General features: G+C 33.0%; 1 protein-coding gene across 2 annotated transcripts; it reads left to right on the top strand.

Annotated features, from left to right (window-relative positions):
* The first annotated feature begins 3,304 nt into the window (after positions 1 to 3,304).
* LOC114711415 (cullin-1) lies at positions 3,305 to 9,876 on the top strand. Of its 2 annotated transcripts, none has more exons than XM_028895809.1 (20): positions 3,305 to 3,543; positions 3,999 to 4,174; positions 4,281 to 4,380; positions 4,640 to 4,825; positions 5,018 to 5,065; positions 5,145 to 5,348; positions 5,444 to 5,521; positions 5,929 to 6,018; positions 6,095 to 6,175; positions 6,298 to 6,360; positions 6,856 to 6,891; positions 6,972 to 7,058; positions 7,148 to 7,297; positions 7,398 to 7,453; positions 7,839 to 7,959; positions 8,060 to 8,221; positions 8,337 to 8,480; positions 8,648 to 8,866; positions 8,981 to 9,148; positions 9,234 to 9,876. In XM_028895809.1, exons 2-20 carry the CDS (start codon positions 4,035 to 4,037, stop codon positions 9,333 to 9,335), a joined length of 2,235 nt encoding a protein of 744 aa, XP_028751642.1. In that variant the 5' UTR covers positions 3,305 to 3,543; positions 3,999 to 4,034; the 3' UTR covers positions 9,336 to 9,876. The 2 variants fall into 2 exon arrangements, with proteins under 2 accessions (XP_028751642.1, XP_028751644.1); XM_028895811.1 differs by lacking the exon at positions 3,305 to 3,543 and adding an exon at positions 3,595 to 3,730.
* The last annotated feature ends 1,813 nt before the right edge of the window (positions 9,877 to 11,689 follow it).

Below are 11,689 nucleotides of genomic sequence, written 5' to 3'. Positions count from 1 at the left end.
ACCATCATGCATTAATGGAGGCCTTACCACGTGGTAGTAACAATCAAAACTCTCACTAATTCCCAATACATGCATCATGCTCAAACCATAACCAAAAAGTAAATAATCATTTCATAATTAACTTCTTTCAGTGGCCTATCTTTCACAAGTTACAAATTCAATCAATATCAATTTAAACCCCACAAGACGGTTTTCCTTTTCAATATACAACATACACTTTGAACATAGTTGCTACTCGAAGCACAAAGCATAAATTCACACACAGTACCACAAAAACATGTACAAAGGATTGGAAAGTGGTTATCTCTCGCTTGAGCAAGGAATAACAAACCGACACAATACGGCCCCGTGCACCAACAAGACTCACAACCGGTCTACACAAGCACACAAACACACAACTATCATGTATTAGCTTTCAACTAATAATGTGGCCAAAACAACAATTGGGGACACAAAAATTCCTAACTCCAACCAAACTCTACTCAACTCAAAGGGTATAACCATCAAGACAACACTCCAAGGTCATGAAAATCCATTGAAACCTTAATTCCTTTCTAAACATCACTTAAAACTCATAACCTCAAGGACCCACTATAGGAATTCAACACCCAAACATCCCATTTGAACAATTGAAGTCTTAACAACATTCTAAACCGATTAAACATCTAATTTAACCTCCTTAACATAACCCAAATCACAAAACTCAAAATCAATCTCCACATTGTCATCCTCAATCACAAACCTCCCATTTCCATAAACCCTAGCTTCAAAAACTCAAGGTTCTTTAAATCCAAGAAAACTACACTGATTAAATACTTAGACTAACTCAAAGCAATCAATTAAACTCAAAACAATCGGTCAAAAACCTCAATTCCATAACAACCTAGAAAACTCTAGGGTTTCACCATAAATCCTCAGAAATTCCAAGAAAGAAAGTAGATTAGAGGTTAAAATCACTTACTTGAGGAAATGAATCCTTAAAAATGCCTTTCCCAAGCCATAACACCGAAACCCTAGCAGAGCTTCTCTCTCCTCCTTCAGATTTTCTAATTTTCGCACATCTGACCCCTCCAGCAACTATATAGATTCAGCACCTTTCGCCGCGGCGAACCCAGAACTTCGTCGCAGCGAACTAATCCAGAGAGAGATCACTCGCTTGAAAACTTGATTTCGCCGCGGCGAACTCCAATCTTCGCTGAGGTGAAAGCTCCCCGAGAGGAAACTCTCGCTCACCTGAACAACTTCGCTGCGGTGTCCCTATGACTTCGCCGCGGCCAAACTTCCTGAAAGACATCCCCCCTGGAACTCCCGTTAACTTCGCCGCGGTGAACATACCCTGAGAGGGGTCTGTTCACCTATTCCTCTAACATACCTCAATTCCAACCCAACACCAAGATCAACATTAAATCACTAATCTGTCCTTAAAATCAACCAAAAGAGGTTATTAAACCCGATAAACTCAGAATGTTACATCAATTCCCTCTGTCGTTTATATTTATTTATTTTTTCTCAAGGTAGTCCTTGTAGTTGTTACACATGTCAAATATTTCATCAAATAGTAATTTTAGTTAACACACTTGATTAGCAAAAGGGTTGAATGCTTTTTTAAAAAACGGATAATTAATATACAAGTTTTTACAGTTTCAACAGGTTTTTAATTAGGTCTTTATAATTTTTTTTTCTTTTTATCAAGTCCTTATAATTTCATATGTCTTTAATGAGGTCTTTATAATTTTTTTTATCAGGTCCTTATTGTTTTATCTTATTTTTAATTAGGTCTTTAGAGTTTTTATTCTTTATTCTATAAATAATAATATTCTATAAATAGTAAATTATTATAATAATTTTAATGTTAGTATTCTTTTAAATTTTTAGTTAAACATAGATATTATTTATTTTTCACTTCTAATGTTTATAAATATAAAATTCAATTATAATAATAAAATTTTCTAAAATTATAATTAATTTGTAGTTAAGTATAATTGATTATTATGATTAATTATTAATTACTTAATATTTATATTAATTATTTTATCTAATTATCTAATTATTAATTAAAATGAAATTAATTTTACAGAATAAAGTTAATAAATAATTTTTTAAAACTACAAAAGACCTAATTAAAAAGTAAGTGAAACTATAAGGACTTGATAAAAAAGAAAAAATGAAAGGGTCTAATTAAAAATACGTGAAAGTAAAAGGATCTAATAAAAATTTTTTTACAGGGACCTGATTAAAAAATATAAAATTATAAGAATCTGGAGATAACTATCGCTTTAAAAAATAATTAGTATCTTGAAATATTTTTTTAAATATATTTAGTATTTTAAATAATTTTTGATGCACTTAGCATCATAAAATATATTTTTAGGAACATTCACACAGTATCCTAAAATAATTTTTAGTATACTCAACATCGTAAAATATTTTTTCGTGAAACTGAATATTCTAAAAATAATTTTTAATATATCTAACATCATAAATTGTTTTTGAAATAGTACTTAATATCCTAAGTTTAGGACACTTGTTTTTTTATGAGCATTTATAATCCTTAAATAATTTTTGGTGTATTTAATATTCTAAAATATTTTTTCATGAGCACCCACCTGATATTTTAAATAATTTTTAATATTTTAGTACTTTAAAATATTTTTCAATAGCATCCAATATCTTAAAACTTGTTGTTATTGAAAGAAAATATTTCAAGATATTATGTGCTACTAGAACCAAAAATTATTTTAAGATATTAGGTGTTACTGACAAAATTTTTAAATGCTGAGTGTACCAAAAATAACTTTAAATAATGACTGGAAAATAATTTTAATATATCTAACATCATAAATTGTTTTTGAAATAGTACTTAATATCCTAAGTTAGGACACTTGTTTTTTTATGAGCATTTAATATCCTTAAATAATTTTTGGTGTATTTAATATTCTAAAATATTTTTTTCATGAGCACCCACCTGATATTTTAAAATAATTTTTAATATATTTAGTACTTTAAAATATTTTTCAATAGCATCCAATATCTTAAAACTTGTTATTGAAAGAAAATATTTCAAGATATTATGTGCTACTAGAACCAAAAAATATTTTAAGATATTAGGTGTTACTGACAAAATTTTTAAATACTGAGTGTACAAAAATAACTTTAAATACTGGGTAAATGTTTCTGAAAATTTTTTAAGATATTTAGTGAACTAAAATTATTTCAGAATACTAATTTTTTTTGGGGAAAAAAAAGCATTTGGCTCTCCAATTTTCCACCCAAAATGACACAGTTGGGTTATTGGGTAGAGGAGGGCAGTGGAGGAAAGGGGGCAGAGGAGAGACGCCAGCTCCGTATTTTAGGAAACAGGCAATGAATTTTGCATTCTAGCTTTGAGGATCGGGATTCTTCCTTCCAGATTCAGGACGATAAATTTCCGCCCAATCCTTATTCATCCCCGCCCCCAACTTCCAAGTTCCATAGCAGTCAATAATTTTTAGATTTTATTTCGATTTTGATTTTTGTATGCGAGCATCCGAGTCCGGAGAACAGGTACATATAAGCCGAGTCGCTTTCAATTTTTTCGCGCTTAAGAATTCCCCCTCTCTCATCAGTCTTCTTCGTCCTTTTGGAACATTCCCTCCTTCACCGATTATTTCTAGGGTTTTGTTTTAACTCACCGCTCCGATTGTGGTGGTGTCCTTCGCCAGGGTACCTACAGAGTGTTAATCTTTTTGCAGTGGTCTTTTTTTCCTTCCCCCTTTTTGGTGATCTTGAATCTTTTCGTGTGTACCTGATGGCGGTGTGATTCTAGAGATGAAGTTACTAGTCTTTGGTTTCTTGATGGACAGGGAAATTTGGGGGCAAACTTGAAGTTCTATTTTTTGGGTTTAGTGACATTTGTTTCTTGTTCTTGATTTGAGTATGGATGTTTTGAAGATGTCATCTGTTTGATTGTAGTTTGGAATTTCGGTTGGCATTTAAACATTTCGAGGTTTATTGTGCAGATTTTGGTATCTGGGCTGAAAGCGTAGTTCGCTGATATGGCGATGAGTGAGCGCAAGACCATCGACCTAGAACAAGGATGGGACTTTATGCAGAAAGGCATCACGAAGCTGAAGAACATTCTAGAAGGGCTGCAAGAGCAACAATTTAGCTCTGAGGACTACATGATGCTATACACGTATCCTTCTTGTAGTTTTTACGATTCTTTAAATGGTTGAATTAAATTTACTAGAGGTGATTTTGTATTTCATCACGACCTACATTTTCCTTAAATCGTATCACAGGACTATCTATAATATGTGTACTCAAAAGCCTCCTCACGATTATTCCCAACAACTCTATGACAAGTACAGGGAGTCTTTTGAAGAGTATATATTATCAACGGTGAGTAATGTCCTCATATGGGTATTGATTGGGAATAAGTTTAATACTGGGATATGAGATAGCAATGTTGGGATTTATCAGTCCTATATGATTATTGACTAAACCATGGTTGGCTATTTTTTGATTTTTTGGACAATTCACCTCTGAAACATGTTATGTTTATTAGTAGTTAATTATTTTGATTGGTATATTTTGTTCAGATTTCAGTTCTAAATTTCATATTTTTCGTCTGATAAACTTTCATACCTTTTTGGTTTAGGTTCTGCCTGCCTTGAGAGAAAAACATGACGAATTCATGTTGAGAGAACTTGTAAAGAGATGGGCAAACCACAAAATTATGGTTAGATGGCTGTCTCGTTTCTTTCACTATCTAGATCGGTATTTCATTGCTCGGAGGTCACTTCCACCCCTTAATGTAGTTGGATTGACTTGCTTCCGTGAGCTGGTATTGCTACTGCTTAACCTGACATTGTGTTCTGGCCCTTCTTTCTATATATTTCCATAAAGATTTCATGTCATAAATTCATACTAGCGTTGTAGTGCTACTGCTAGTGCTAATTAAATTTCTATTGCATTGTCTGTTTTAGTTTAATTCTGCTTCATTTCGAGATAATCTTATGTGCTGTGCTATTTCCAGGTCTACAAGGAAATAAATGGGAAAGTGAGGGATGCAGTCATTTCTCTTGTATGTTTTTCTGCTTTAATAGCTATGATTTTTAACATTGCAAATTTAGATTGTTAACCCAATTCTTTAACACTTAAAGATTGATCAAGAACGTGAGGGAGAGCAGATTGATCGAGCTCTATTAAAGAATGTCTTAGATATATTTGTTGAGATTGGTATGGGGCAAATGGATTGCTATGAGAATGATTTTGAAGCAGCTATGCTGAAAGACACTTCTTCCTATTATTCCCGGAAGGCTTCAAACTGGATCTTAGAAGATTCTTGCCCTGATTATATGCTGAAGGTGTAAATTCTCAGTTATGCATGATGTGTCTTTGTTATTTTGTTTTTGTTACTGTATAATTATAATTCTATTTGATCTCGTGCCTTCTTTTACAGGCTGAGGAATGCTTGAAACGGGAGAAAGATAGGGTTGCTCATTACTTACATTCTAGTAGTGAGCCAAAGTTACTTGAGGTTTGTGCTCTACTTCTAGTTTTATGTCGAACGTGTTATAATATCAAGGATGGTATATATTTAGTATTGTTCATGTTAATGAAAAGAGGAAAGAGTAATGAGAACGGGAAGAAAGCAAAAGTGAAAGAGTGCGGGAGTGGGAGAGAAAAAGAAGAAAAATGATGATGTAATTTAAATGATTGCGCACTTATGTTACTATAAGGTTTTTACAGGGAGACCAAGATATCGGAAAGGAAAATAAATAAAATTTAGAAAATACGTAAACCTAGGACATCTTCACAATTTTAAATAATCTTAAATTTCCTATGTCTAGCGTAAGTCTTCACTAATTCCATTTCTAATATTCTCTTCTTTTCTCCTCCACCATTATTTTCTTATTTGTTATTCTGGACATTTTTCTCTTTTAGAAAGTTCAACATGAGCTGTTATCTGTGTATGCAAACCAACTCCTTGAAAAGGAGCACTCTGGATGTCATGCTTTACTTAGAGATGACAAGGTATGTATTTAAACTCCCATGAAGCTTAATACATGGATATGATGCCATATTTTCATATCTACCTTGAATTGCTTAGGTTGAGGATTTGTCAAGGATGTTTAGACTCTTCTCTAAAATTCCTCGAGGCTTGGATCCTGTATCTGGTATATTTAAGCAGGTCGGTACCATTTTCTTATTTTTTTGATCTTTTCCTTTATATTTATATATATTTCTTTTTACATTTAAATCTTGTTTAATTTTTTCCGGCTTGCTAATTAATTACTCTCTTCTCTAATACAGCATGTTACCACTGAAGGCATGGCTTTGGTAAAGCTGGCTGAAGATGCAGCTAGTAACAAGAAGGTCTGGGTCTGCATTAGTAATTTTCCTTTTAATTTCTTGTTGGAAAGTTCATTTTTCTCAGTAAGCGGGGAGAGACCAGTATGTGCTAGTATGCTTTTGTCCTATGTACTTTATGGGTTGTCTTGATTTTTTGATTTCTCTTGTCAGTTCTAAACTGTGTACCCAAAGAGGCCTGTTTATGGAAAGGGGAAAAAAAGAAAAAAGAAATGAAATGAAAATTTAAATCCTGGGTTTGAATGTCTTTTTTGCTAATTTTTTTAGGATGCCATGGTAATGTTTTCCTTGAACAATTTCAGAAATGACTTTTGTTAACATATCAAGATAAAGAAAATGGAATTGAAACGATTTCTCTTGCATATTTCATATGCAGCAAATGAAATGGGACCTGATCAAGTTGTATACCATGCAATCCTCTTGCAACTTTATTTTTTATTTATTTTTTGGCTGACCTTTGGTTTGTTCCTTTTTTCCTTTCTAAACTCGGAATATTTGCAGGCAGAGAAACGGGATACTGTAGGTTTGCAGGAACAGGTAAAATCTTTAATTATTATTATTATTTTAATTTTTCTCTATTTTCATTCAATTGTAGAAGCTGAAACTGGTCTTTTCAGATGTTTGTTCGGAAAGTGATTGAGCTGCATGACAAATACTTGGCGTATGTGAATGAGTGCTTCCAAAACCATACCCTTTTCCACAAGGTTTCGATCAGAGAATGGATTTGAAGTTGTTATATTTCTATTTGAAATTATTCTTGCGCATCTGGAAATCTGAATTTTTGTTTCTGCAGGCACTTAAGGAAGCTTTTGAGGTGTTCTGTAACAAGGGTGTGGCTGGAGGTTCTAGTGCAGAACTGCTTGCCACATTTTGTGACAATATTCTCAAGAAAGGTGGAAGCGAGAAGTTGAGTGATGAAGCGATTGAGGAAACACTTGAAAAGGTCTGCTCCACTCTATATGTAATGGACACTGACAAAGAAACTAACTTGGTTTTTGACTTTGAAATTGTTTTCCATTTTTATTTTTATTTTTTATTTGCAGGTAGTCAAGCTGCTTGCCTATATCAGTGACAAAGACTTGTTCGCAGAATTCTATAGGTAAAACAAAAGAGAAACTAATATTATAAGGGGTGATTTGGCTGAGTGATACTGCTTCTCAGGGTTTGCTTCTAATTTTTGTTTCTAGCTATGGTTTTATGTCTCTCCAAGCTCTTTGGCACCAGGTTTTTAATAATTGCTGCCGTTCCCAGATTGATATCACGATTTATCAGTTTTTTTATTATTACTTTTATACCAAAGAGCTTCATAAAATAACACCAAAAGCAAATTGCTTCCGAAGGTTCGTTTTGACATTGTTGCTAATGCTAGTCTCACAGCAGTCTCCACTGGTTTCTTTTGAAATGTCAAAATCATCCTCCCCCCCCCCCCCATTATGATATTTTGGAACGAATGTTCATTAAGGTTCTTTTCTAATTTCTTGCAGGAAGAAGCTTGCACGGAGGCTTCTTTTTGACAAAAGTGCCAATGATGATCATGAGAGAAGCATTTTGACAAAGTTGAAGCAACAATGTGGTGGTCAGTTTACATCGAAGATGGAAGGAATGGTCAGTGTTCTTATTTTATTTTTTAATTCATATCTTGAAAACTCTAGTGCTTCTGTAGGATGTTGAATGAGATTATCCAAATGCTTGTTGCTTCCACCAGGTTACGGATCTGACACTAGCAAAGGAAAATCAAGCCAGCTTTGAAGAGTATTTGAGCAATAATCCAAATGCAGATCCAGGAATTGACTTGACGGTTACAGTTCTGACAACGGGCTTCTGGCCTAGCTACAAATCTTTTGACCTCAATCTTCCAGCTGAAATGGTACATCCAGAACTTATTGATATAAACAATAGAGCAAAGTTTTCAATATTAATCTAGATTTAGTTGATTATGTTTGACCCCTCATATGTTGCTGTTTTTTTCCTTTGCTTTTTAGATAAGATGCGTTGAAGTTTTTAAGGACTTTTATCAAACAAAAACAAAGCACCGAAAACTCACATGGATTTACTCATTGGGTACCTGTAACATCAGTGGCAAATTTGAACCAAAGACTATGGAGCTGATCGTTACAACCTACCAGGTTGTATTTCTTATCCTATATTGACCTTTAAACGTTTTAGTTCCCCTTTAAGTTTATTTAGTGTGCCTTTTGTTTGCCATTCCTTCATGTTGTGCTCTGATGAGGTCTTTAGTTTCTTTTATGATTTTCTGTAGGCTGATTCAATGCTGTCTTTTGTTCTTCAATAGGCTTCTGCATTGCTGCTTTTCAATTCCTCAGATAGATTGAGTTATTCGGAGATTATGACTCAATTGAATTTGTCGGATGATGATGTTACTAGACTACTCCACTCGTTGTCCTGTGCTAAGTACAAGATCCTTAACAAGGAACCAAACACAAAATCAATAACTTCTACTGATTATTTTGAATTCAATTCAAAATTTACTGACAAAATGAGGAGAATCAAGGTATTTTATATTGTTTTTATTTTCTCTACCTTATTTTTATCTTTGTTTATCTTTATTCTCTCTGTGCAATCTCCTGTGATTGAAATTGCGTTGTCGTAATGCATCATGATGCAGATTCCTCTTCCTCCTGTGGATGAGAAGAAAAAAGTAATTGAGGATGTAGACAAGGATCGAAGATATGCCATTGATGCCTCAATTGTACGAATCATGAAAAGTCGGAAAGTTTTGGGTTATCAACAGTTAGTTATGGAGTGTGTTGAACAGTTGGGTCGCATGTTCAAGGTCTGTATGGCGTTGCTTGTATCAAATAGTATCTTCACCCCCTCTGTCTTTCTCTAATGGGGCTGTTGATTTTGTAATTTTACAGCCCGATGTGAAGGCAATTAAAAAGAGAATTGAAGACTTGATCTCTCGAGACTACTTGGAAAGAGACAAAGATAATGCAAATTTATTCAGGTACTTGGCATGATTTTGGTCATGATGATTGTTCCAACTGAGTGGGGACTGCTTGCCACAATTAGCAAGGAGAGGATCGTGTCTAGGCATCATTGATGAATTGGGTCTCTCTTGAGTGGCTTGATGATGGGATCACCATGCCCAACCCAGGTATGGACTGCTGTGGATTTGTGCTCCTCTTGTAGTATACTCGTCCAGCACACCACCAGGAGCTTCTACCCTTTTATTTTGATATTTTGTCGCAATTCCATCTTTTGACATAGTCGATCCTTTTGTTAGTTATATCTCACCTCCCCCAGAAGAAAATAGGAATTGTGTATGAGTGTATCTGTAGTTCCATTCCTGCGAAATTGTATTTTGCTTGTCAGTTGGGAAACTATGAAGTGAATGGCCTGCCTTCTGAATCCAAATCCTGCAGTTATGTGGTGCTTTGCTTTAATTGCTCACAATCATCTTTTACTACAGCATCTAAGGTCAAAGGTAATAGTATCCGACCCTAGCTACATGAGAAAACCTCTTCTGTTGCTTCTGTTGCATCAAGGATTCATTGGCTTTATATGGTTTTTGCTTTCATTTGCTATATTTTAATTCTGGGGGATTGATATGTATCTCGTACTGATTTCAATGGTTTCCCCCTCGGATGTACCATAGCAAGATAACCGTGGACTTGCAAAATTTATCTTGGAGTGTTTTTTTTTTTTTGGGCCACCAAAAGTTAGAACGCTTGGGTAAAACGAAACTCTTCTAGAATTTTTTTAGTCAATATTTACATATAAAAATTTGTAGGAAAAGGTGCCACATGTAGATAATTACTAGTGTAACCCTTTATTTATAAAATTATTAGCAACGATGTCTATAATAAAATGATTGAAAAATAGTTTTGTTTATGGTTTAAAGGGAAAAGAAAGCTTAAATCACATAATTAATTTTGACATTGCGGGCACCGTGTTGAAGGTTATTTTTCTGTGCCCCATTTCGGCAACAGCATTAATTCCTTCTCAATCACACGGTTCGTAAATTGTTCCGTTACCATGTCAATTAAAAAAAAAAAGGGGAACCACACGCTAATGTTTGCACTTTCTTTCCGACGTAATCGCTCAATTGAAGGAGTGATGCGGCTTCACTTTTTTCCCCCTATTTTATTCTCCTTTTAATTTCTTTTTGTTTTGGTCACAAGTATGGTCTTAAGTTTAGGTGTTACTGAGAAATGTATGTGAAGGTAGGGTTGGCACCTTATTTTAGCAAAGACTTCCAAAGCCTAGGCATGAGGCTATAAGTTCTTTCTACCTACAAATCATTTGACTTTATTTAATAATCTTGTCAAGTTCTCCGTTCGCACACAAACGGTCTTGATTCTCCTCCTGTACCTTGTATTCTGAGTACCTCAACGTCCAATATTTAATACAAGAGTTTATTTGACTTTTATTTTGATTTCAAATATAAGATTTCAATCTACTTTGTATTTTATATTTATCTATTTTTTTCTCCAAAGTAGATCTTGTAATAATAACAGTTCTAGCCAATACACTTGATTAGTAAAGATATTTTAAAAAAATAACATTTATTTGTTACAAATAACTAACATAAGTAATTTTTCTAATATATTTAAATTATTTAACTAGCTCTTATATTAAAAACTGAAGGTAGTACTCCTCCGGTTTTTAATATAAGACTTATTTAACTAATTTAATAGGATTAAAGAAGTCAGGTAAATTAATTATAAAAAATGATATTTTTTTAAAAATACCATAATCATCTTCCTTAATATCTTCTTTCTCTCTTCTACTTGATGATGGTTGAGGGAGATCCATAGAGGTAATTTAGAAAAAATTGATAAATATGAGAAATATGTCCTATATTTAGGATCAAAATCAACTCAACAATTAGGTCTTATATTAAGGAAAGGAGGAGTATATCATGTTCTCTCTTATCTTTAATACTACTTTTATTCCTTAATATAAGAGTTAATTTGACCTTTAATTTAGTTTTAAATATAACACCTTAATCCATTTTATTTGTTATATTTATCTTTTTTTTAAAAATAGTTTTCATAATAGTTGCACATGTTAAATATTCCATCAAATGGTATTAGTAAGGGTATTTTAGGAAGAGATTGCCTATTTATTTCAAATAACTAATTTAACAAATTTTCTTAATCTACTCAAATTAATTAACTAATTTTTATGTTAAAAATTGGATATAGTATAAAAATTAGTGCTCTTGTTTACGTTTTAGCATAAAAAATAGTTATAAATTTAATTTAATTTTAAATATAAGACTTTTGTTTTTCATATTTATTATTTTTTTCAAATTAATTCAAAAGATCAAATTAAATTTATTATAATTAACTAATTTATCACGTTGTCT

This window comes from Neltuma alba, unplaced genomic scaffold (genome assembly GCF_004799145.2).
Source record: "Neltuma alba isolate B1F8T4 unplaced genomic scaffold, ASM479914v2 tig00011289_pilon, whole genome shotgun sequence".
Taxonomy (NCBI): domain Eukaryota; kingdom Viridiplantae; phylum Streptophyta; class Magnoliopsida; order Fabales; family Fabaceae; genus Neltuma; species Neltuma alba.
Note: the sequence above shows the minus strand (reverse complement) of the source record. Positions and strands in the feature narration are given on the sequence as shown.

What these genes read in the sequence shown, in the direction of transcription:
- LOC114711415 (XM_028895809.1), top strand. Translation starts at nt 4,035, where the DNA reads ATGGCGATGAGTGAGCGCAAGACCATCGACCTAGAACAAGGATGGGAC. An exon ending in TTGAGGAAACACTTGAAAAG is followed by an intron (nt 7,298 to 7,397) that starts GTCTGCTCCACT and finishes TTTTATTTGCAG; the next exon opens with GTAGTCAAGCTGCTTGCCTA. An exon ending in TCAATCTTCCAGCTGAAATG is followed by an intron (nt 8,222 to 8,336) that starts GTACATCCAGAA and finishes TTTGCTTTTTAG; the next exon opens with ATAAGATGCGTTGAAGTTTT.